At 45.9% G+C, this 21,751-nt stretch overlaps 1 protein-coding gene across 1 annotated transcript in view; it reads left to right on the forward strand.

Annotated features, from left to right (window-relative positions):
* The first annotated feature begins 6,003 nt into the window (after positions 1-6,003).
* Positions 6,004-21,751, forward strand: part of A2ML1 (alpha-2-macroglobulin like 1) — a 28,593-nt gene continuing 12,845 nt past the window's right edge. The window contains exons 1-20 of the mRNA XM_050331511.1: positions 6,004-6,126; positions 6,749-6,932; positions 7,848-8,010; positions 8,586-8,638; positions 10,666-10,686; positions 11,155-11,326; positions 11,803-11,887; positions 13,241-13,352; positions 14,522-14,636; positions 15,007-15,116; positions 15,616-15,783; positions 16,007-16,237; positions 16,923-16,986; positions 17,372-17,517; positions 17,807-17,956; positions 18,202-18,354; positions 19,340-19,424; positions 20,228-20,342; positions 20,924-21,149; positions 21,262-21,388. Coding sequence (XP_050187468.1) covers positions 6,062-6,126; positions 6,749-6,932; positions 7,848-8,010; positions 8,586-8,638; positions 10,666-10,686; positions 11,155-11,326; positions 11,803-11,887; positions 13,241-13,352; positions 14,522-14,636; positions 15,007-15,116; positions 15,616-15,783; positions 16,007-16,237; positions 16,923-16,986; positions 17,372-17,517; positions 17,807-17,956; positions 18,202-18,354; positions 19,340-19,424; positions 20,228-20,342; positions 20,924-21,149; positions 21,262-21,388 — 2,545 coding nt within the window. The 5' untranslated portion in view covers positions 6,004-6,061. The remainder of the gene's footprint in view (positions 6,127-6,748; positions 6,933-7,847; positions 8,011-8,585; positions 8,639-10,665; positions 10,687-11,154; positions 11,327-11,802; positions 11,888-13,240; positions 13,353-14,521; positions 14,637-15,006; positions 15,117-15,615; positions 15,784-16,006; positions 16,238-16,922; positions 16,987-17,371; positions 17,518-17,806; positions 17,957-18,201; positions 18,355-19,339; positions 19,425-20,227; positions 20,343-20,923; positions 21,150-21,261; positions 21,389-21,751) is intronic.

Genomic DNA, 21,751 nt, shown 5'->3' on the forward strand with positions numbered 1-21,751 from the left:
CTAAAATTGGCTCTTAAAAGAAACCTCTAAGACTCAATTTGTGAGTTTTAGCAGGCAGGCACTCTTTATTACAGCACATTGGAATGATTTCAACAGACTGGGTGCCCTGGGAATCAGTTCAACAAAGTGTACACAGAGGTATCTTCGCTACAGCTTATGTGTCAGCATTACATGATTCTTCATTTTTCTTTCCCTGCATTCCTGTTACATACTCATGACATTTCCCAACACTTATAAGCATATATACATATCCTTATAAGGTCTCTGAGGGGCTTCACTGAGGGACTTCAGTGGTCTTCTCTGTCTGGAACCCCCAGAGTTGTAAGTGACTGCCTTATAAACTTTAAGACAATGCACCTGGTTATAGACTAACTTGGTGTTGCTTGGCTGGCTGCCTCAGTTCCCTTCCTCATTGTTTCTTTACTTTGCTTGGTTAGTTCCTTTAAATCACTTGGCTCAGCTGTGTGTAGTTTCTTTGGTACATGCTGCTGCGAAAACTCCTAGTTCTTGTTACATCTCAAAACTCAGAAACCGTTCCCCCTTTTTTCTCTAGCCTTGGCCATTAGGCCAATGTCTCATTATTTAAAGCATACTTTGAACAATAAGTGACTACAACAGCTACAGCTACAGAATCATAATACAAGCTAATATACAAATGCAGATGATAATATTTTGGCTTTCCAATCAAATGGGGCTTTCTTAACTCAAGAATAATGTATCCAAGGTCCCTTTTTTGCGAATTAAACTGCTATAAATGTGATCAACAAAACAAGGAAAAGTCCTTTCCACTTCACTTGTAGAGGCCTGGAGTCTCACTACTTGACGTAGACCCAGTTGCCAGGCGGGAGTGGTGTCCAACCCTACCAGTCGAGATGTCACCACGAATCTCTGGAGTTTAGTAGATCCTAAAGCATACATCAGTTCATAAGGGCTTAAATTGTCTCTTCTTCTAGGCTGAACCCGAATTCTCAGCAAGGTGACAGTTAGGGCCTGCACCCACATCATTGAGGTTTTCTGACAGATTTTATTTATCTTGTGTGTCACTGCTGCAATAAAATGTGATCCCCTACCTGGTAACATTCCTTGAAGAATTCTGAACCTGGAAATAATGTGCTTTAAGAGAACCTTCACTACTTCTCTTGAAAGGCCTTCTTTCTGAGGAAACTCGGAGAAGTCTGTTTGCCAATAGTTTCCAGGAAGGTTTCCAGCTTTGGCGACTCATACAGTTCTTTTAAGTATTCCATAATTGTAGGTGGGACTATCACCTCCCCTAAAGGGGTAACAGCCCATCCTGTAGCTTGAAAGTCAGTCAATTAACTGAAAGTTCCCCCCCTTTTTTTTTTCATTGTACTTTGGGGCAATTTAAAGTAACACTACCTCCTTTTCTGGGACTAAAGCCAGAATGCCTTTTTCTGCTGCCTCTTTTGCAGATTTGTCAGTGAAATGGTTTCCAGTTTCAGGGAAAGTTTTCAATGCCAAACATTTACTGTTTATACTTGACTTAAGTCCAGAGCTCTTGTAAGAGCAGTTAGTTCTGCTTTCTGAGCAGAGACAATAGATGGGAAGGACTGTGATTCGATTACCTTGTCAGCGGTGGTCACACCTTGTCATTTGTTTTCTCTCCCGAGCAAAGCTGCTTCCATCAGTATACAGTTCTCAGTCAGGATTTTCCAGAGGAACATCCCTTGGTTCCGGTCGGCTGGAGTAGGCTGTGGCTCTTCACTGATCCCCTAAAAATTGTGCAAGCACTCCTAGGGCAACATTCTTCCTCTCACAGGCTAACAGTTCAAATGGTTTTGAGAGACCTGTCAGACCCAGAGCCAGGGCTCTCCTCAGGGAATGCTTTAGCCGCTTAAAGGCTGCTCTTGCATAGTCTGTCCAAGTGAGGAAATTCTTATAGGCTGTTTCTAAAAGTTTCGTATAATGGTCTTACCAAAAGTCCGTAGTTAGTAATCCAGAGTCAACACTATCCTACCATTCTCAGGAAGGCAGCTCATGAACTGTTTGTGGTTCAGGAAGGCGACAGGTGGCTTCTTTTCTTCCTTCCCAGTTTCTGGATTTTCTCATTCAAAACCCAAAGATTTCTTGGGCTTTCCCTGTTCAAGGGAATGCAGAAAAAGGCAGCTTTTAAATCTAAACCTGTGAACTATTCTAGGTTATTATTTAAGGTAGTTCTCTCAGGTCCTGCATTAATCAATAATCCTTCCCATTTGCTGTCTTTGTAGGTACTTGGATTCACATACTACTAGGAAACTGTTTAGCAAGTTTGTCTATTACTGGAACTGATCCAACTTGGCTTTCTAATTTTAAAGGACACTTTTTATACCTCACCAATATAGATCCTGTCTTAGCGGTAATTAGTGCAGGTTCTGCCCTTTTCCATTTTCCTTGAATTCCACTGGCCCACACAATAGGAACAACCACGTCTTCAACTTCAGCTGGTATGTTGCTGCTAACAGGAGTTATTTCCTGCACAAGAAGAGCTGCTGCTTCTATATATTCAGTTTCAGGAATTATGATTTCAATGTCCCCCATGTTTTCCAATAAATCTCTTCCTAGCAAAGGTTTAGGGGTGTTTGGCAAACAGAGAAACTGACCAATTACCCATTGTTTCCCCAATGTAACCCATCACACCAATAACCTTTTAAGTGCTGGTGATCATGGATCTTCTAACTTGGCAGGGACATGTCTCTATGGACAGGTAGATCTCCATGGCCCCTCCCTTGTGCTGGCTGGAACAGTCTGAATGGCTAAGAGGAAAAGGCAGGCTTAGGAGTGGAAAGTCTGGAACATGGCTGAGGTTTGAGGGTCAGGATTTGGCTGCAGCCCTAGAGGCTCTCCAGACCCTGCAGTAAGGCTGGGATTTGTGGTGGTTTAAAGGGAGGGATTTTGAAAGCATGTTTAAATTTTAACTGTGAAGTTCCAGAGTAACACTGAAGACTTGGCAAGTCCTGACTGTGAGGCAAAGACGTGAGCATTGCAAGTTCTTTTGGTTAAGAGCAAACACACCGAGGAGATCTGCCAGCAAGGCAGGCTGCTGACAGCCTGCTCTGTGCTTCATGTGCAGTTTAACAGGATCAGAATGAATACAGAAACTCAGCCCAGCAGCTGGATGTTACCACTGCCTTGTGTGGTGCCAGAAGTGCCCTCTGTTGATGTTGGCTTCATTCCGGGTGTCGCTTTCTCTCTCCTTCTGCACCTTTGTTTAAACAGGTGCTTTTTTCTTCCCTTTATTCAATTTCTCCAGCAGTCCGTAAGCAATGCAGATTCCAACTCCACAGAACAGGATTTTTACCAGACTACTACTTTCTCTGAAACTTTTTAAAAACATTTTGCAAATATTGCAGCTTTCTTTACAGATGTCTTCTCTCTCCCTTGCCTTTACCTCTGGTGATATTGAAAAGCAGAACTGGAGCTAGTTAGGCCTGCATCTGGTACCGGTGCTTAGAGAGTGCCATGGGCTCTTGCAGAAAGGGGGAGAGTCCACTTATCCCTGCCAGTGCCACCATGTTGTTCTTATAATCTGTTTTGCAGGGCTTAGCAAAGCACAGGTCTGGTAAAAGTCCCTGGAACAGAGGTTTATTGGGAAAACAACTACTGAGGTGGTACACACACACATACACACACATGAATTCAACCTTCTCCTTACTGACCCCCTGAGGGGTAGCTAATGCATGAGCCCATCATTGCATAGGGAGTTGACACACAACCCCTCTGTGTACACACACTCCGTGTAAAAGCTGCATGGGGTGACATTTTTGACCCAATAGACATTGTAATTTCTATGCCTACTTTCTTAACATCTCTTCTGTGTCCTTCAAAATGTTTTGTTTTGTTTTGTTTTGTTTTTCTCTGAGATTTAAACTATAGTACCTGTGATGCCTGGCTACTAGAGAGCATTTGGAGGGAGGTGGCTGTCTTCCAAGAGAATTTAAAGACAGAGAAAAAACCACTTTTGTACACAACATATTGATTTCTCTCTGGCCTAAACTTCCCCTTCTCTGCTGAGAGCAGGAGATGTCAAACATCACACTCATTTTTTTATCCTTCACAAAATCGAGGGATTGTGGTGATTCAACCTGGAATTTGGTGGTGTGCATGCTTCCATCTAGCTTTTGATCAGCTCCACTCCTTGAGCACTGAGGACTGCTGGCCTCCAGGGACATAAATCCACCCTCAACTACTCGTGTGCCTCTTCCCTGTCTCTGGGCCAAGTGATGAATGGTTCTGTGGACTGGGGAAGGATTTCAGCACAAGACAGCAGCCAGGCACTGTCACAAATTCCAGTGGGTGCAGAGCCCTGCTAAGAGATGCTCCCTTTCTGAGTGCCTCCTGGCCATCAGCATCTGGTCACCATGCTAGTAATAGGAGACGGAGATGGGGCTGAGTCAGATGAATCACAGACACACTGAGCCTGTGACTTTGTTTTTGCTGCTCCAACATTTATTTCATTCTGCTTTGTTGTCTGGGAGTTAGACTGGATTGAGTGCTCAGGATGTAGGTTTCAAATCAGTGCTAAGTTATAACTTGTGAGGTATTTACATGCCTGCTCTCACAAAACAGCTGTCAGTAGGAGCCAGGACTCACAATACCTTTGCCATTGTGAGCTCCTGTGCTGTTATGAGGGTTCTCTCTGTCCCCTGAAGCTGTCGTGGATCTACTGTGAACAAACAAATGTCAGGTGGGATTGTTCAACAGGCACTGCCTGTACTTTTTGAAACCTATGAAAAGAAATGAATGGCACCTTAGTGTCAGAGAATGATTCATATTCTTGCTCCAGTTCCTGTTTGCATGTTTATCCAGATGCATTTACACATTTTTCTCAGCTACTAGCACCAGCCACTTGGAGCTGAGCAAAGCCCAGGGGAGGGGGGAAGGAGAGGGAGGATTTGTATCTGCCTACAAAGTCTATGGAGGGGGGGGAGGGTGTAAGAAAAAAAGGCCAAACCCTGGTTTCCTTGTTATGCATTAGTCTGTCCTAAAGCAAAGGAAAATATTACTAGGCCCTGCATATGTAAGAGCTGAGTTTGGTACTGAATTAGTGGTGCATTTTGGTATAAAATGGCCTTAATACTAAAATAGAAGAACTTCCTTATTTTGAGAATACATAGTTCCAAGAACCAGATTTTCTTTTAATTTATGGTAAGATAGGGAAAAGTTCGGTATAATCACTAGGCTGACAGGTGTAAAATAAGCACGGGGAAAGAAGCTCCCAAACTAGATAATGTGTGTCACCTGGGGCTAGAGCATCAGCCTTTCGGTGGCTAAAGAAAACCCTGTAGGACTTAAGCCATGCAGCTTTTTACCTGCCTGTCCAATGTTCAACACTCATTTCCACTGGTGAGTGTGTGTGTGTGCAAGCTGGCCCTGATCTGGACCACAGAGGACCGTGTGATACAGTTGGGGTGAAGCACAGCTGTCAGATTTTCTCTTCAAACTGAAACACCTGTAGGGCAGAGACAAGGTGAGGACTACAGCTTTGCCTGCTCCCTCTGCTTTCCTCAAGGAGGAAAGGAGCAGAGCACTATGCATGTACACTGGTTTTGTACAAACCTGGTCTTCACTTCAGGACTGAGACCTACCTTGGGAATTACAGATCCAGAAAGCTTGGGGACAGCATGACCACAAGAGTTCACAGTGAGCTCCAGCTGAGTGCACATGCCAGAGGGTCATGGGACAATCCATCTGGAGGCAAAACAATGGGACTGGGGCTGCAACTGACACGGGGAGCAGGGGCAGTGCAGAGAACAGAAAACAGGGTTGGTTAGCAGAATAAAAGGCAATAATGCTGGTCCATGCACAGGGGCGTAGGAAGCAGTGAGGCTGGAGTCCAAAAGGACTTGGATTGGCTGGGAACATCCTGCATGGTACAACCCTGTGCCTGCAACACTATAAACACAGGAATGAGGAGGAAGGACAGGAACTTTGGGGCTTCTTGTCTGCTTCCTGGGAGAAACTGCAACAACTGCAGGTGGCCTGGAGACTTCGGAAGAAAGAAGCAGCACCCTACCTTCTCTCCTGACCAGCCCTCCTGAGGAATCCACCCCTCTGGGGGTCTCCCATGAAAATGTGGACTCCTTTCTTCCTGAGCTGCCTGCTCTACACCCTGGGGATAGTGGCACAACCGTAAGTGCTATTTAAAATCTAGTGATTGAGAGTTGTGATACTGAGGGAGGGGCCCAGATAGCTGGGAGAGAGTGTGGGACCCTGAGAGTCATCTCCTGGAAAGGATAGACATGGGGTGGTATGCAGCCACCACGAGCTGTGTTATGAACACAGACCCTCCTGAAGGTGGGAACCTCTCTCTGGGATACTGCTGCAGTACAAGAACTAGGTGAGGACTGGTGGTGGGAACAAGAGTGAGGGACTGACACAGTCTGACACAGGATGAAGGGAAAGGTGTAGGATAAAGTGAAGGGCAAAAGAAAAGGGTTGAAGGGCTAGGGACGGTTAAGCAAGAACCAGCCTGTTCAGGGTAGTTAATGGGCGGTGTCAAAGCAAAAGGGGTGAATCCTGTTCTGTCACTTGAAAGTATTTCTCTTGTATTTATGTGAAATGAACTATATACCTTCCATCACTCCTGTGATAGGTTTGCACACTCACTTTTAATCTGTCCCCCTCACTGCAGCAGAGCAGCACCTCCTGCCCCCAGAGATGGTGAACTGTCCTGTTTCCTTAGAACAGAGTACTAGTGCCAAGCGTCAGTGAGACTGCTCCCAAGATTTGATGTCTTTTTTCCCCACTGCAGGAGGTACCTGATCATCATTCCAGCATCCCTGCCCTACCCCTCATTCCAAAGGGCATGTTTGGACCTCCGTGGGGTGGAAAAGCCTATTCGTGTGGCCTTAACTCTTACGCATCCATCTGGCAACCTCAGCCTCTATCGCAAAGTCGTCCGGAACAATTGGATCTTTGAGTGCACCAGATTTCAGGTCAGAATCATTCTTGGCAGGGACCTCTAGCTGGCAGCTCCCAGTGTGCTCTTTTGGCTCATGATGCCTCTTACTAGAGAAATAGAAAACGAGGATGACAAGAGTAAGAGAGGGCATGGAAAGGAGTAAATCCAAAATCAAAGAGAGTGTTTACTGGGAGCCTGCTGTCTGCTCCCTGGCTTTGTCTGTCCACTTGCTGCTCTTCCTGTGGGATATCTCATAATCCATCTGGGTGGTACACTGAGGAAAGGCTGCCTGGCCAGGCTCCAGAGGTCTGGGGAAGATGGAAGAGCACACAAACAGCAACTGCGCAGCTAATTCTCTCCTCTGAGAAGGATTCACTGTCACAGGGTGTTTGAATCTGTGATCCAGAAAGAGTCAGACTTTTCATCTCAGATAGCTTCCCATCATGTCTGCTTCACTCCAAGCTTTTATTTAACAGCTTGAAAATTTGCTGGGGAACTGGGAAAGACATGGGAGGGTGCACACAATCTTAGCACAAATCTTTCAGATTTTCCAGACTCGTGATCCTTGTTTTCTTTGTTTGTACTGATGAATATGAGCAGATTTCAGTCTCTCTGACCCACACACTCTAGAAAACAGATTTCTCATCAGCATAGACATTTTCTTCCCTTAAGTTAAGTCTTCTCAATCTTGCTCCATGCAGAGTTTAGCAGTGGCCCCTTGACAGGGTAATTTCTGTACCAGAACTGACTCCCTTTTTTCTCTTGTCCAAGATCTGTTCCAGCTGCTAAGCATTGTCCCCTGTGCTTCCACAGACATAGCCTTCAGTCACTGAGGGGCCACCCTGTGCTGGCCTCTGGAGTAGGATGGTGAACAGGCTGGCCTTGCAGTGCAGCCAAAGTAAGGAGAAGAGCACTGCTAAACTAGTGGCTTTCCTCTTTTGTGTCCCAGGTCCCCCGACCTGCAGGCAGCCAGGAGGTGGGCACAGTCCACCTGCGCATCTCCAATGACCAGTACTTCAGTGCAAATGAAGGGAAGCAAGTCCTTATCCGCAGGGCTGGGACAGGCACGTTTATTCAGATGGATAAACCCATCTATAACCCGGGACAGACAGGTGAGCACTGCAAGGAGCACCCTGACAGTGCTCTTACCTTGGCCTGCCCAGACTTTGTTTCCAATTTCCCATGAGGGGTGTGCTGAGTGCTTTGTGCTATATGGCCTCCATGAGGACAGAGGGGGAGTGCTGCCTTCTGTAGTGATATATCCATGAACCACATTTTAGGGGCAGGAGGAGACTGGAAAGGTCAGTCTCACATGCTCTAGGAGCAGAATTGGCTTGGAAGAGGGAGTAAACCTGAACATGGTCTTCTTGGCCGGGGCCAGGTACATAGGACTGGTCTGCCTACACTACAGACAAGGAAATGTAAGGGTAATTTACATTTATTTGGATGTAGCCCATGGGAAAATCCCTAAATTGTGAGGCTCACTGCTGTGCTATTGCTGCGTGTTTCAGGGAAAAGGTGGTGAGCAGGGCAGAGCAAGGGGTTTAGAGGGGCTGCAGGGTAGGCTTGGGCTGTCAGTAGGGCTATGTGGGGAGCTGTGATTTTGGGGTGAGAAAAATGCAGGGCAAGTCCATTCCCAGATGCACTCTGTGTCCGTGGTGTGCTCTTATCCATTTTCTCCCTGCAGTGAAATTCCGGATCGTGACGTTGACTGAAGATTTTGTTCCTGTTAACAGCAAGGTAAATTCTGTCTCAGTGGAGGCGAGGAAGTCTCCAGGTTCCCTCTGACAGTTCTGCCTCGTTTACCAGCCCCATGCTGGGGAGGCTGGGACAGTCCCACCACGCAGGGTGGCCAATGCCAACCCTCAAGGAAACCAAACTGGAACGACAGTGCCTGCTTACCACTGACTCTGCTGTTGCCCTCACAGGACAGCTGCTGGCAGGTGGGAAAGCTGGTGCTGGTGCTGATATTCGGGGAGTGTGCCAGTGCTCCCAGCTAGCTGAATTAGCTGCATGCACCTGCCCTGTGCCAAAAAAGCAGGCAGGGCTTCTGGGGACATCCACGGGCTGCTGGCCACAGGCATAATTGTCAGACGAATTTGTGTGCAGACCTAGCCAGACCCAAGCTGCCAGAGCTGCCCTCTCACAGGTTTGGAAAGCTCAGTGATTTGTGGAGTGCGTGGCACCTAAGGGTGGCAGGAGAGTCTGAAGCAAGCTGCAAAATTTAAAGAAAAATTAATTGATATGGGAAAGGATGCACATGAAGTGATCATTAAAAAAAAAAAAAAGAGAAACCAGCATAATCAAATTATACAGACTTGCTGCTGGCAGCAGCTCATTCTCCCCATGTCCAGGGAGTGAGAAGTTGCCAGAGACTGGCATATCTGCCGTCCAGGAAACTGCAAGGCCAGCATCTTTCTACAGGGAGCAATTATACCTGCAGCCAGCAGCTATAGATATTTCACACTCCTCTGTCCTCAAGCAATCTCAGGAGAACCAACAGGAATTCATGCCATGACAATTAAATACTGAAGGGCATGCATGAGGAGAGTTGGATCAAATCCTTCTGGACTGAAATAAAGGAAGAGATCCTTCTAGCTTCTTTATTGTTGACTAAATTACCTCCATTTTGGGCTATTGGTGACGTCCTAGAATCACCCACTCCTTTCTTCTCCGAAAGAAAAATCATATCTCTTACATTAGTCAGATAATAGAGTAAGCAATACATTTCTTTCTGTGCCTACAGTTGTTTCATGAAGATATTTGACCAAAAATGACCGATGTCTATGTGCAAGTATAAGCAAATTAGCACTATAACTGTTAATAATGCTGTGATGAAAATTCAAAAGATGTCAGATTTAGCCAAAGCTGTTATAAGGTTTGAATGCCCTATGCATTAAAGTTATAATACATAGTTTTTAAATCAGATGAGTTGAAGATAACAAGGGTGCCATTCACCAGCATGTTTTGTTTTAGCATTGACATTAGATTCAATCTACGAAAATAAATAACCTGCATTTATTTTTTATTGCAATGAAAACAGAGTTGCCTGTGATAACCTGTATTAAAGCTTAGAATGATGAATAATGTGACTTAAATGTCAATTACTTGTTTACAGACTAGTTACTCTCCCAAGTCACTGTTCCTGCCTCCTTATGCCTTGTGCTCACAAATTATATGTTCTTTACCAGTACTGCCTCCTGGCTGATAGATACAGTGATATAAGAACAAACAGAGAATTAATGGGCCTAGAAGGGCTGAAGTATGTCCTCCTTTGTCCCTCTCTGTTACTGCCAGCTGCAGTCAGCATTAATTCATATCTCCAAGCCTTACTTCCTAGGTCAGGCATTGTAAAGGAAGATGTGGGGTGGATTCTTCTTATAGGTGTTGCAGTTTTGCTAATTTTTGAGATTTATGTTACAAAACTGAGGCCATTTAATATTTGTGAACTTGGGATGATGGTATTTCTGAGTATTCCTACTCTTCTCCTTTTTATTATAGCAAATTCTAGCTTTCACAGCTGTAGAATATCTATCAAAGTGCATCTTAAAAATTCAGGGATCAAAAAGCAAATCTAAAGAATAGCACAGATTTTTATGTTATGTATTTTCTTTACTATTTCAAAGCAATTCTCCTGGTTTCAATAGGACCCAGATTCATGTATTACAGTGTTTGTCACAGTGCTTTTGCTGGGTGGGTAAGATAAGTTTATATGCAAGTTGCTATGGCACGCCAGTTTCTGACATTGCTGTCTGTTTGCTTTGCAGTACTCCATGGTGGAAATCCAGGTGGGTGTTTCAGACTCCTCAGGTGTTATGAGGAAAAGTACTTCAGTATGGACAGAACCTAAGCCTCTGTCTTTCTGATTCAAGTTACTCTTCTTAAGCTCTGTGCATGCACATTCTCTGTCCAAATGTTTCCCGTGAACAAGCCTTGAGAATCCAAATGGTTCACTTCTATCCATTTCTACATTCAGGAATGCCTGCCAGACTTTAGCTAACTCTTACAGTTCATCTTTACATAAGACTGGAGACCTTCCACACCTTCTTTTACAATAGAAGTACAGAGTAGAGTAAACCTGGGTGGATTGTGTTCACCTCTGTTGGTGCTTCAGCGCTCAGATCACTTCACCACTGTCCAGGAAAAAAAAAACATCAGGCACCTCTGAAAGCCTCTGAAATCTCTGAAATGCCTTTGAATCCAGTGGAATCTGGATGGCTGATGACTGCCTCTTCTTTCCTTCCCTTGCACTACAGGACCCGAACCAAAACCGCATTGGCCAGTGGCTGGATGTGAGACCAAAACAGGGCATTGCAGATCTCTCTTTCCAGTTAGCTGACAAACTCTCTCTGGGAACTTACACCATCCGTGCCCAGTCCTTTAAGTCTAGTTCAGTCCAGTCCAGTACCTTTAAGGTGGAGGAACGTGGTAAGGAAAACAAAGAATGAGATGGAAGAAGTTGCTTATTTGTTGCTTGCCTGCCTGTATAACAATGTAGAGCCAAATACTGTAAACTAACATGTTTTGTAAACTAACAAATACTGTAAAATAAGTCCTAGCCTGAGGACTAAAACTGAACAGAAATCTATGGAGTATAAAATGTGCAATATCAGAAATGAACAAAAGACGCATTGTGTTGGAGATTCCTCTAGAAGGTATCTGCTGACAACTAGGCTGGAACAGAGTGAGAATACACTGAAGACTTCTTCAAGACTGTTTTTTTGGGGGAAAAAAGGGGATTCTTTCTTTGGTTCCCCTGTTTTTAATTAATGCTTGTTTTTACTTCATTAATATGTTCCTTCATAGGACTCCAGCCTTGCATGAACACACTCTTGCCTTTTTGTGATCCTGTGTCTGGATAGTGTTATGCCTTTGATGAGGTAACTCTGAGGTTTTTGTTCCAGTGTTGCAAAAGTTTGATGTTTTCTTCGAGGGACCAGCTCAGATTTATGCTTCAGATAAAACCTTCCAGCTGCGTGTGTGTGGCAGGTAAGGAGAATGTTCAGGGGAAAGGAAAGAGTGCACCAAAACTGTGTCTCTCCTTCCATATATCTTCTAACTCTTGAATCCATCAAACAGAAGTGGCCCAAGAAGGGCCAAGCACAGCTGTTCCTTTTGAAGAATCCCAAACAGTGCAAGAGTCAAACTGTTTGGCTCTTCCTTGGGGAAGAGGTACATGAGCCACACTAGAGAGAGACCATTCAGCTATAGGGATACTTGTTCTGGGCAAGTGATAATCTGCTCTAGAAGTTGTGTGTGCCCGGCCTTGAAAGACCTTACATGGGGAAAAACACTTACTTGATATGGGGCAGATCTGCTAAGGTACAGGAGCAGGAACAGGCATTTCTTTAGGGGTTTATGCTGTTCCTTCTCACTTGTATGCTACTGAACTTATTACCTTCTTAGAAGCAGCAGGTGTACTTCTCTAGTTATGTGATCATCAGCAAAAACTGAGCATCTGAGGGTGAGAAGGAATGCAGGACCTCTGACAATATAAGCACAAAGGAGGAAGGGGAATTGTCTCAAAAGCACTTTGTAGACAGGTAGAGGAGGTGAACTCATTTGTATTTGGGACTGCACTGTCTGGAGATTTTTGGTGTCTCTTTTACCACTGGTCTGACATAATTTCTAATAAATTGGGACATTTATAATTAGGTCATTTGAAACTGTAGTAGCAAATAGTACAGAACTCTGAATCTCCAAAATGGGTAATAAATGTCTTCTTTTTACTGATACTGTCAGGAGCATTGCTCCAAAGGGAAAATCAGAGGGGAGTCAAAGCAAGGAAAGGTTGCAAAGCAGGCAGAAGGAATTTCTAAACTGACAAGGGCACACTTTGCTGTACGTTGCAAAAAACAGCAAAGCATGTCTGATGGTGGAAACAAGAATCCAGATCATGAGATAAGCCCATAGAGAGGCAGGTCTGAGGTCACTTTGTAGCTCTATTACTGCCACTTGCTGTTGCTCTCTGCAGGGACACTGCTTTCTGCTGCTTTCACACCTGAACTAATATCTTCACTGAATGCTGCTTTGGGCTGCATGGATAAGCCAGGTCGGCTCTCTGTGTCTGCCTGCAATTCCAGGACAGCAGGCGTCCAGAAGTGGGAGAGCTTCAGGGAGTGTGTGTCTGTTCCTGTCTGTGCTTTGTTTCTGCATCTGTTGGGTGCCAGACCATGCTACTGCACTCCCTGAGTACTCAAGTGTGCTATATTTTAATTTATGCCTACCTGTTTGCCAGCTGCATTAAGACTTTCATCAGGAAGGGCACCTCTGTGGACCAACGTGCTTGACAGGACCCAGATGTGCCTCTGCCTGGCAGCTCCTCTGGTGTTCTCCCCACAGGTACAGCTATGGGAAAGCAGTGAGAGGGACTGTGTGGGTGACTTTGTGCCAGAAGGCAAGGAGGAGGCCTCAAAATGCCAGCAAGGACATCTGCAGGGAATACAGAGGTCCGGTGAGTAAAATTCTGGAAGATATATTGATAGTAAAGAAGTACCACACAGGACTAAGTGTCAAGGGCTGAGTAAACAGAATGAACTGCTATGTAAGGAAGGCTTGCCAACTTCCATAATTATATATAGACTAACAAATATGGTTTTATTCAATTAATACAATTATTGTTGCCTAGACCTGCTAAGAAGCCTTTACCCTCAGAAATTATTCTTTGTAACTTTGCTAATTAATGATAGGGTCTAGGAAAGAGGAATTTCACAGAAAGTTTTAGACTTCTTTTCTCTTCTGGAAAAAAACATAACTTGCCAGAAATTGGTGCAATGTAGGAAACAATAACTAACAGAATTTTCTCAGGTACAAAACTACCATATTATGGTGAAGCTATCCTGGGGCTGCACAAAGATGGCAGAAGAATGGTTAATTCCACAGCCAAATCACACAGTGGCTTCCATACTTCGTTTTATCTTTTTATTTGTTTACAGATTCCTTATTGTACATTTCCATTCCTAATGAAGTATTTCATAGCTGTGCTCTTCCCTTATACATGTACAGTTGAAAGCTTTTCATGCTTTCTGTTTTGTCATTATGACTTGTTACAGTAGTTGTAATCTTCCAGCTCTGGAAATGATTTGTTACTTTGAATCTTCATTTGATTCTCCAATTCTTCTAGCTAGATCTATTAAAAGACTGATGCCTTTGCTCTGTGATTCATTTAGAGGAGTATTATGTTTCCTACTAAAACTGGAAAGTTGACAACATTGTAGCTTTGATAAAAGTGTGATGCATGTTTTGGCTTATATTTCTGCAATATGAACTACACATATTCATGCACATAAAATAGAAAATATACATTTTAAAATACGAACCATATCTATCTATCACTGAATCATGGAACAGTTTGGGTTGGAAGGAACCTTTAAAGCTCATCTAGTCCAACTCCTGTGCAATGAACAGTGATATCTTCAACTGGGTCAGGTTGCTCAGAGCCTTGTCCAGTCTGACTGTGAATGTTTCCAGAAATGTAGCATCCACCACCTCTCTGGGCAACCTCTTCCAGTGTTTAACTGCATTATTATTTGTTGTTGTCAACAGTTATGACAAAATGACTTGTACTTTTGAGTACTCCTGTTCTCTCCAGCCCCAAATAATATCTACCACTGCCTATTGCAGACACAGAGCAATGGTTGTTTCACCTCTTCTGTGAGCACATCAGTCTTCAACCTGGCTCCCAGCGAGGAAGACAGCAAACTCTATGCAGAAGCCTCTCTCCTGGAGACGGGCACAGGTACCCAGGCACTCAGCAGGGAAGGCACAAGGGCAGGAGAAACCATTCTGTGGGTCTGATGGCCCCAGAGGGCACCCCTGGTCCTCTCCTCCTCCCTGCTGCTGGGACTGTCACAGGACATAGAAAGGTGCTCTGCCAGCAGCAGGCGGACGAGGTGTGACTGAGGTGACAAAGAGCACTGGCAGACACCTTAACTAAAAAAGGAGCTGCCACATGAGCAGCCTCCAAAGCTTGAAGAATGCTGGTGTTGGGATGGAAGCTTGAGACGTTCTGCTTAGAGGGGTTGGGAATAAAAAAGTGATATTAAAATAGGATGGAGTAGTCATCTCCAATACTGATTCAGCTTCCCTTGCACTCTGCGTTTCAACAGGGGTGCAGATCAACAGCTCCAGCCAAATCCTCATCTCCAGGACAGCTGCAAGGGCAGTGTTTGAGACACCCAATGAATATTACATCCCTGGAGTACCCTACAGGGGGAAGGTGATTTTCTTCCTTTGCTTTTTTGCTCCCCATCATTTGCCAAGGAATATAGCGTCTAGTAAATTTTGCTGACCCAAACCGTTTTCTGCTTCTCAGACAGAGTACTTTACCTTGCACTGTGTCACATTACCTGACAGTTTGTCTCCAGTTGCCACATTCCAGCTTCCCCGTTGAGTTTACACCTCCAGCTCCCGCTGAGAATGATGAGTGGTGCCTCAGCAGGGGTGCTGGGATGCAAGAATGCCTCAGCTCTTGGCTAGGATATAGCTGCTCACGCTCTAGCCACACCTACCTTTTGGAGCAGACTGATTTTAATCATGCTCAGTTTAGCTTTAGAGATGAGGGAGCTTTACAGTTCTCCTGCCTTCTTGGGGCCAGACGGAAGTTAAGACCACCTACAGAGGAAGATCTATGCTTTTCAGAAAGAGGAAGGTTTTGGGTTATGACACTGGAAAAAATGTCTGACTTTGCCTTTCTTGCCTCATCCTGTTTTCATCAGATTAAGGTTCAGGATCACTATGGAACTGGTATGAAAAACAGAAAAGTTTATCTCGTGATAAGATTCATGAGGCGTCGGTTTATCAAAACGTACATCACAGATGGCAGTGGAATAGCATCGTTCAACCTGGACACAACTGCCTGGAACAGCTCATCAGTCTCTTTGGAGGTAAATACCACCTCTGTATACAGCAAAGTGAGAATCCCTGAGTTCTGTCAGTGCTCCCCACTGTAGCCCCACTGCCAGCTCAGTCTTGGGCTCACCACACAGCTCTGCCTGTGTAGAGCCAGCAGGAAGGCACCGAGCCAACAGCCTTTCCCAAACCAAGCTGATGACATCCTAGTAAAGCACTGCAGCTTGAAACCATTGATTTCTATGTCTTCCCTTTCAGGGAAGGTTCACACTGGAGGATCACATGCACACACCTCGAAAAACCGACTTCAGTTACACGAATGCGTATCATCACCTGCAGCCCTTCCATGTCACAACCAAGAGCTTCCTGGACATACACCCACCTGCAGAAACACTGCCTTGTGGGCTGAAGCAGAATGTCCAGGTGACCTTCACACTCAGCCGAGATGACCTGGGAGAAGACACCAGCCGTATAGGTTTTGCATATTATGTGAGTAAGGGCAAAGGCCGGGGGAAAAGGCTGCACTGATGGGACCAGACCCCAATGAAAAGTTGAGGGTGTAATTTAGGTCATCCCTGGAGGGATGGCAGGAAACACTTGTTTTCAGAGAACTGTGTGAATGCTACACCCAGTAGGACTCAGCCTGGCAACACCATAATCTGGTGGGGCCCCAGTCACTTCTATGGATGGGAGGAGGCTTCTGCCTTTGTAGCCCATTACCCCCTTAGCCTCTGCTAAGGCTGCAGCTGGAAGTGTCTTGTGCAAAATCTGCTGTCAAAGTTTTCTCCCTTTAAAACTGGATGGGGGATCACCTTTTCACTGTGGCTATCAAACAGGTGCTCAGTGGAAATGGATTTTGGTCTAGCCTGGAGGCTGGTCTACCAGGCGTAAATACCTTAGTTGTCACTTGCTGATCTCCAGTAAACCCACTACCCATCTGTTGTCCAAACTAGACAGATTAGGCCAGAATCTCATGTGTTAAAGCTTCTCCTCCCAACTGTGATGTCTACAAATCCACTGGACCTGAAGTCTGGGATTGGATTTGACCCACAGTTCATTTTGGAGGTTTTATTTTGCTTATGAGAGCAAGATGCACATAGGTGAAGTGTGGCTGCATTCTGGTGGCAAACAGCAGTCTGTTCATCCCATTCATCCCATGTCCCTCTTCCAACAGGTCACTGGCAAGTCTGGAATTGTTGTCAGGGGCCAGAGGATTATCCAGGTCGGGAAACTGAACAGTAAGTCTGTGGCAGCCAGACAATGGGAAACACTTGTTCCCAGTGGGTTTCTAGGTTGGACAGTGAGAGTTACCAGAGCTTCTCCCAAATTCACTCAATCTGTAGGTCTTGAGCAGTCAGCAAACAGGACAGAGGGAGGCTGAGGAAATATTTGTGTCAGCTGGAAGAGGGCAAAAAGGGAAAGGGAGGAGAAGAAACAGTGTTGGGAAGAGAGACTGGGAGGACCTAGGGAAGATGTAGTACACAGGGTCAGGAAATGGAGGGAGGGCAGACAGTGCAGCAGCAGGAATTGGTTTGACAATTGGTTTGACAGCAGAAAAGGAAGAAGGGCAGAAGGAGGTCTCGGTGGGGCTGTGATAAAAACACTTTGCCTTTCTTTCCTCAGTGTTGAAGGGCTCCTTCTCCATCCCTTTGACCTTCACTGCTGACTTCTCCCCATCACCTTCCTTAGTGGTGTATGCCATCTTCCCCACTGGAGGGGTAACAGCTGACAGCATCCGTTTTGATGTTGCCTTGTGTTTCCAAAACCAGGTGAGGCTCACTTCTGTGTCTCAGGGGAGAGATGGCAAGCAAGAGTTAGGAGACCTGAGGGAAAGAGACCCTCAGATCATTTGAAGAGAGAACTGAAGAGAAGAGAGAAAGGGAATATCTTCAGCACAATGCCCAGGAGCCAGGAAAGCTTCAGCAATGACTTCCGTTCACAGCAGTGGCTGAACAGGGGAGATTCCAGCTGGTCTCCCTCTTTCTGTCAGCCTCCCTCATCTTTCTGTCACTCCTCCTCATCTCTTTTTCATATTCCTTTCCTGATGTGCTGCTCAAGGTCAAGGTCGGATTCCCAGACAAAGAAGCCCACACAGGGTCAACAGTGCAGCTCCAACTGCAGGCAGCCCCTGGCTCTCTGTGTGCAGTACAGGCAGTGGATAAAAACACGTTCTTCATGAGACCAGAGAGTGAGCTGACAAGCCGAATGGTGAGTGTCTGTGCAACCAGCCAAAAACCATGGGACTGATGGATGCGCTGGGCAAGGCAGGCAGGGCCTCTGGCAAGGGGAGCCGGAGGCTAATGAATGAGGAGGTCTTTGTGTGGAAGAGAAAGCAGGGCCTGCCTAGGCAGATGGGCAGGAACAGATGTGTATGCTAGGGGAAGGTAGAGTGAAACATCTGGAGGTGGTATCTGCTCCTTGCCTGATTCTTCCCTACCTGTGAGTTTCCCTAGGTCTATGGTTTGTTCCCTGCTGCCTACCAACGGGGATACCCTGCCCAAGTAGAAGAGCATTCAGATCGCTGTGTTCAGCCCCAGTCCACGTCATCTCTGCTACAATGGAAGCCACAGAATTCCTTTCAGCCTGACATCTTTAACCTCTTCCGGGTAATCCTGACTTATCCCAAAGCTGTTGCAATCGTGAGCATCTGAGATTATCTTTCTCCCCAGGCAGTCTGCGAAGGCCTTGCCTTCTCCAGACAAACCCTGTTGTCTGCCTTGACCTAGCTGTGTTGTCTCGAGATGTACAATCCCATTGTGTGCATGCACACTCGTATTTCCCTCCACAGAAGCAGAAAGCAAGATGATGACATCCTGGACCATCAAGCTCCAGATTTTTGGGCTTGAGAATGAGGTCCTGGGCTATGTACTGTTTGCCTACAGTATTAGAAAAAAGAGAGACAGGGAGTGAACCCAAGCATTAGACCACAGATTGCTGACATGGCTTACCTGTTAGCCTGCTCTTAAGCAATGTTTTGGCCTGTTTTGGGCTGCTTCCAGGCAGATCTCTTGGTGTCTTTAAGGCAAATCTCCTCTAGAGAGAACTAGCCTATAGCACTATGGACACAAGGCCTGGGGAACAGAACCTGTCCTCTTTTATTTAGCATTAAGACACATCCTAGGAGGCTTTTTCACGGAGTAGGAACATCTCTCCTGTCTGTGGACAGGCCCAGGTCACAGCCCTAAGGGCTAAATGGGGGGTGTGCTCCCTGTGACACCTCTGTATGACTTCAGATGGCAGATTTCACACAGCTATTCTCTCTATTGTGCTTGAGGGGATGGGGCAGGACACCGACACCTCTCCTATATGTCCTTGCCACTGAAAATACATTGAGAGGAACAAGACATCCCAGTGTCCCCAGAAAAGTGGTGGTAGCTTAGTGATCTCACAAGAAAGAAGAGACTGGGGAGGCTGTGCTATGTATGCCTCCCTCAGCACTGTGTCTGCTTGTGCCAGTGCTGCTCTGGGCTGCCTGGGCACTGAACTGTCCTCATCCCAATGGTTTTCTGAGTGATTTTGAAGAGCAGTAGTCACTCTTCCCCACTCACTGACACTTTTTTGCCTTCCATGCCCTCCTTCTTTTCTTAATAGAGCATGGGACTGAAAGTCTTCTCAAACCTTGTAATCAAGAAGCCATCTCAGTGCTCTCGTCGGGTGGACAGGAAGCCAGTCATGGGTGAGCTGCACTTTCAGCCTACCTGGGACATGGGGTCACGTCATGCAAGAGGCCTCTGATCTTTGGGCTTTGCTGGTGGTGGATACTGGCTCTCTGAGGAGTAATGGGTGTTTCTGCTACAGTCTAGCTGCCCAGTCCACCAGAGTCAGTAGGAGTGACCAGTCCCCATAAACAGGGCTCTGAAGAATGTCACTACCTGGATGTTCCCTGACATTAAAGGATGGCACTCCCTTTCCTGGCCTAGACAAACACAAGTGTGGACCAGGATCTGTTTCTCAGTGACTACCCCCCTAGGATGTGATGAGACCTGGCTTCTGTCACCACCTGCGGCCACAGGGACAGTCATGTTCTTTATGTCTCAGTTTGCATTTGATAATTAAACTAGGCTGGCTCATGTGCCTGGTTGTATTTAAACCACTGCTTGCAGTGGGCTGTGAGATTTATGCAGCGAGCAACCAGTACTGTTATTCACAGAATTACAGACACGGTGGTTAAAATGGCTCCCTGAAGGTCCCTAGTCTCTTAAGCATTAACTCTGGGTCAGATCAGCAAGCGGATTTGTCTAACCAAGTCTTGGGAAACTTGAAACCAGCTCACTGCAAGCTGGTTCTCCTGTTACCACTCTCTTTTCCCTTCATGTTTTCTCTTCTTGAAATCAGCCCATTTCCTTGTGCTTTCCTCTGTCAGACTCTTCCCACATCTCTCTTACTACTTGTTTTGCCTCTTGCCCCAGTGCTAGGCTGTCTATCATTGGCAGGGTTTACCTCTCCCACTCTCATGGGACCCCTTATTCTTTCTTTCAGGGTTGCCTTCTACAGAAGACCAAAGAATCACTAAGGAACAACCTCAATTTACAACACATGGAAGACTTCACTACTATTTATCTGAAACTTGGATATGGAATCTGTTCCCTGTTGGGTAAGTGATTCCTGACTTTACAAATGAACAGAAGGATGGCCTCTTTGTTATTGAGTCTTGGCTGACTTGCATTTGTGCCAAGTCCAACCATAGGTGTAAAAAGAGCTCTGCATGAAATTTTGTGGCTCTTCACTGCCTTTGTACTGTGTCAAACTAAAGGATTAGTAAACTTTGAGGTGCAGAAGTGTAGACAGATTTAGAAAACAGCAATACACTTCAAGACCAAACCACCACATATTGGGGTACACTCTACGAACTTCTCATTTTAGTGTGTGCACTAGCTAAATTCATAGCCCCTGTTGCCACAGTGCTTAGGTTAACACTGATGAATCGGCATGCAGGAGGACATGGTGATGCTTCTCCAGAACATTGGGTGAGTGTACAGAACTGGAATGGCTGGGCAGTATCTTGCTCAGGAGAAGGGCATAAAGCCATTACTAATGGCATTTAAGTAGGGTTTATGGCTTTAGGGAAGAAATTGTTGAGAGCTTCCTTGCTCTGAGTCAATAAAAGGCCACAAGCACTCCCCATTGCAGCAGGGTGGAATGAATTTCTTCATGCAAGTGCTCTTTTCCTCTCAGCTTCAATGGAAGCAGGAATGTTTCCGTCACAGCACCTGCTGCTGCCACAGAGTGGAAAGTCAAGATGTTCTGCTTGGCTGGGAGGGGATTTGGCCTTGCCCCGACCACGAGCCTCAGAACAGTTCAGCCCTTCTTTGTGGACATCACCTTGCCATATTCTGTCATCCGTGGAGAGACCTTCCTGATGAAAGCTACTGTCTTCAGCTACCTGCAACAGTGCATACAGGTGTGTGCCTGTGTGGGACAGACCTACCATGCCCTCTGGTTTTAGAGCACATTGTGCCAAGCCATCTCACCTGAGCTGCCCAGTCACTTGCCTGCATCTGTTATTCCCTCAGATCCATGTGGCCCTAGATAAATCCTCAGACTTCCAGGTGGAGCCATGTCGGACTTGCAGGGACAAGGAGTGTCTGTGTGCAGAGGAGTCCAAGACCTTCATGTGGAACGTGACAGCAGTCCAGCTGGGTATGGCAGCAGAAAGGGAGCAGTGATGGGGAACCCTAAAACTGAAGTGAAAGGGAGTGGGAGGTCCAGAGAAACTGGCAGAGCCTTGCCTCCTCTGCTTGTCCTTAATGGTTCAAACATGCAATCCATCGGGCCTGATTTCTCCCTTTCTACTTAGACAGACTCATCAGAGAGGGCAGAACTGAAAACACGGCCTGGAGAGCTTTTGAAGAGAGGGCTGTGGGACCAGCTGGGGAGGAAGAGGCTGCATGGATGTGGGTGGGGGAACATTGTATTGCTGGTCTGTACTCCATATGCAATGGGAAGGGCAGACAGGGTTCCAAGGGGCTGCTGGACCTTCTGTTGTTACAGTCATGTTGCAGT

Source organism: Myiozetetes cayanensis, unplaced genomic scaffold (genome assembly GCF_022539395.1).
Source record: "Myiozetetes cayanensis isolate MyiCay16 unplaced genomic scaffold, myiCay2020 scf5-8, whole genome shotgun sequence".
Classification (NCBI taxonomy): Eukaryota; Metazoa; Chordata; class Aves; order Passeriformes; family Tyrannidae; genus Myiozetetes; species Myiozetetes cayanensis.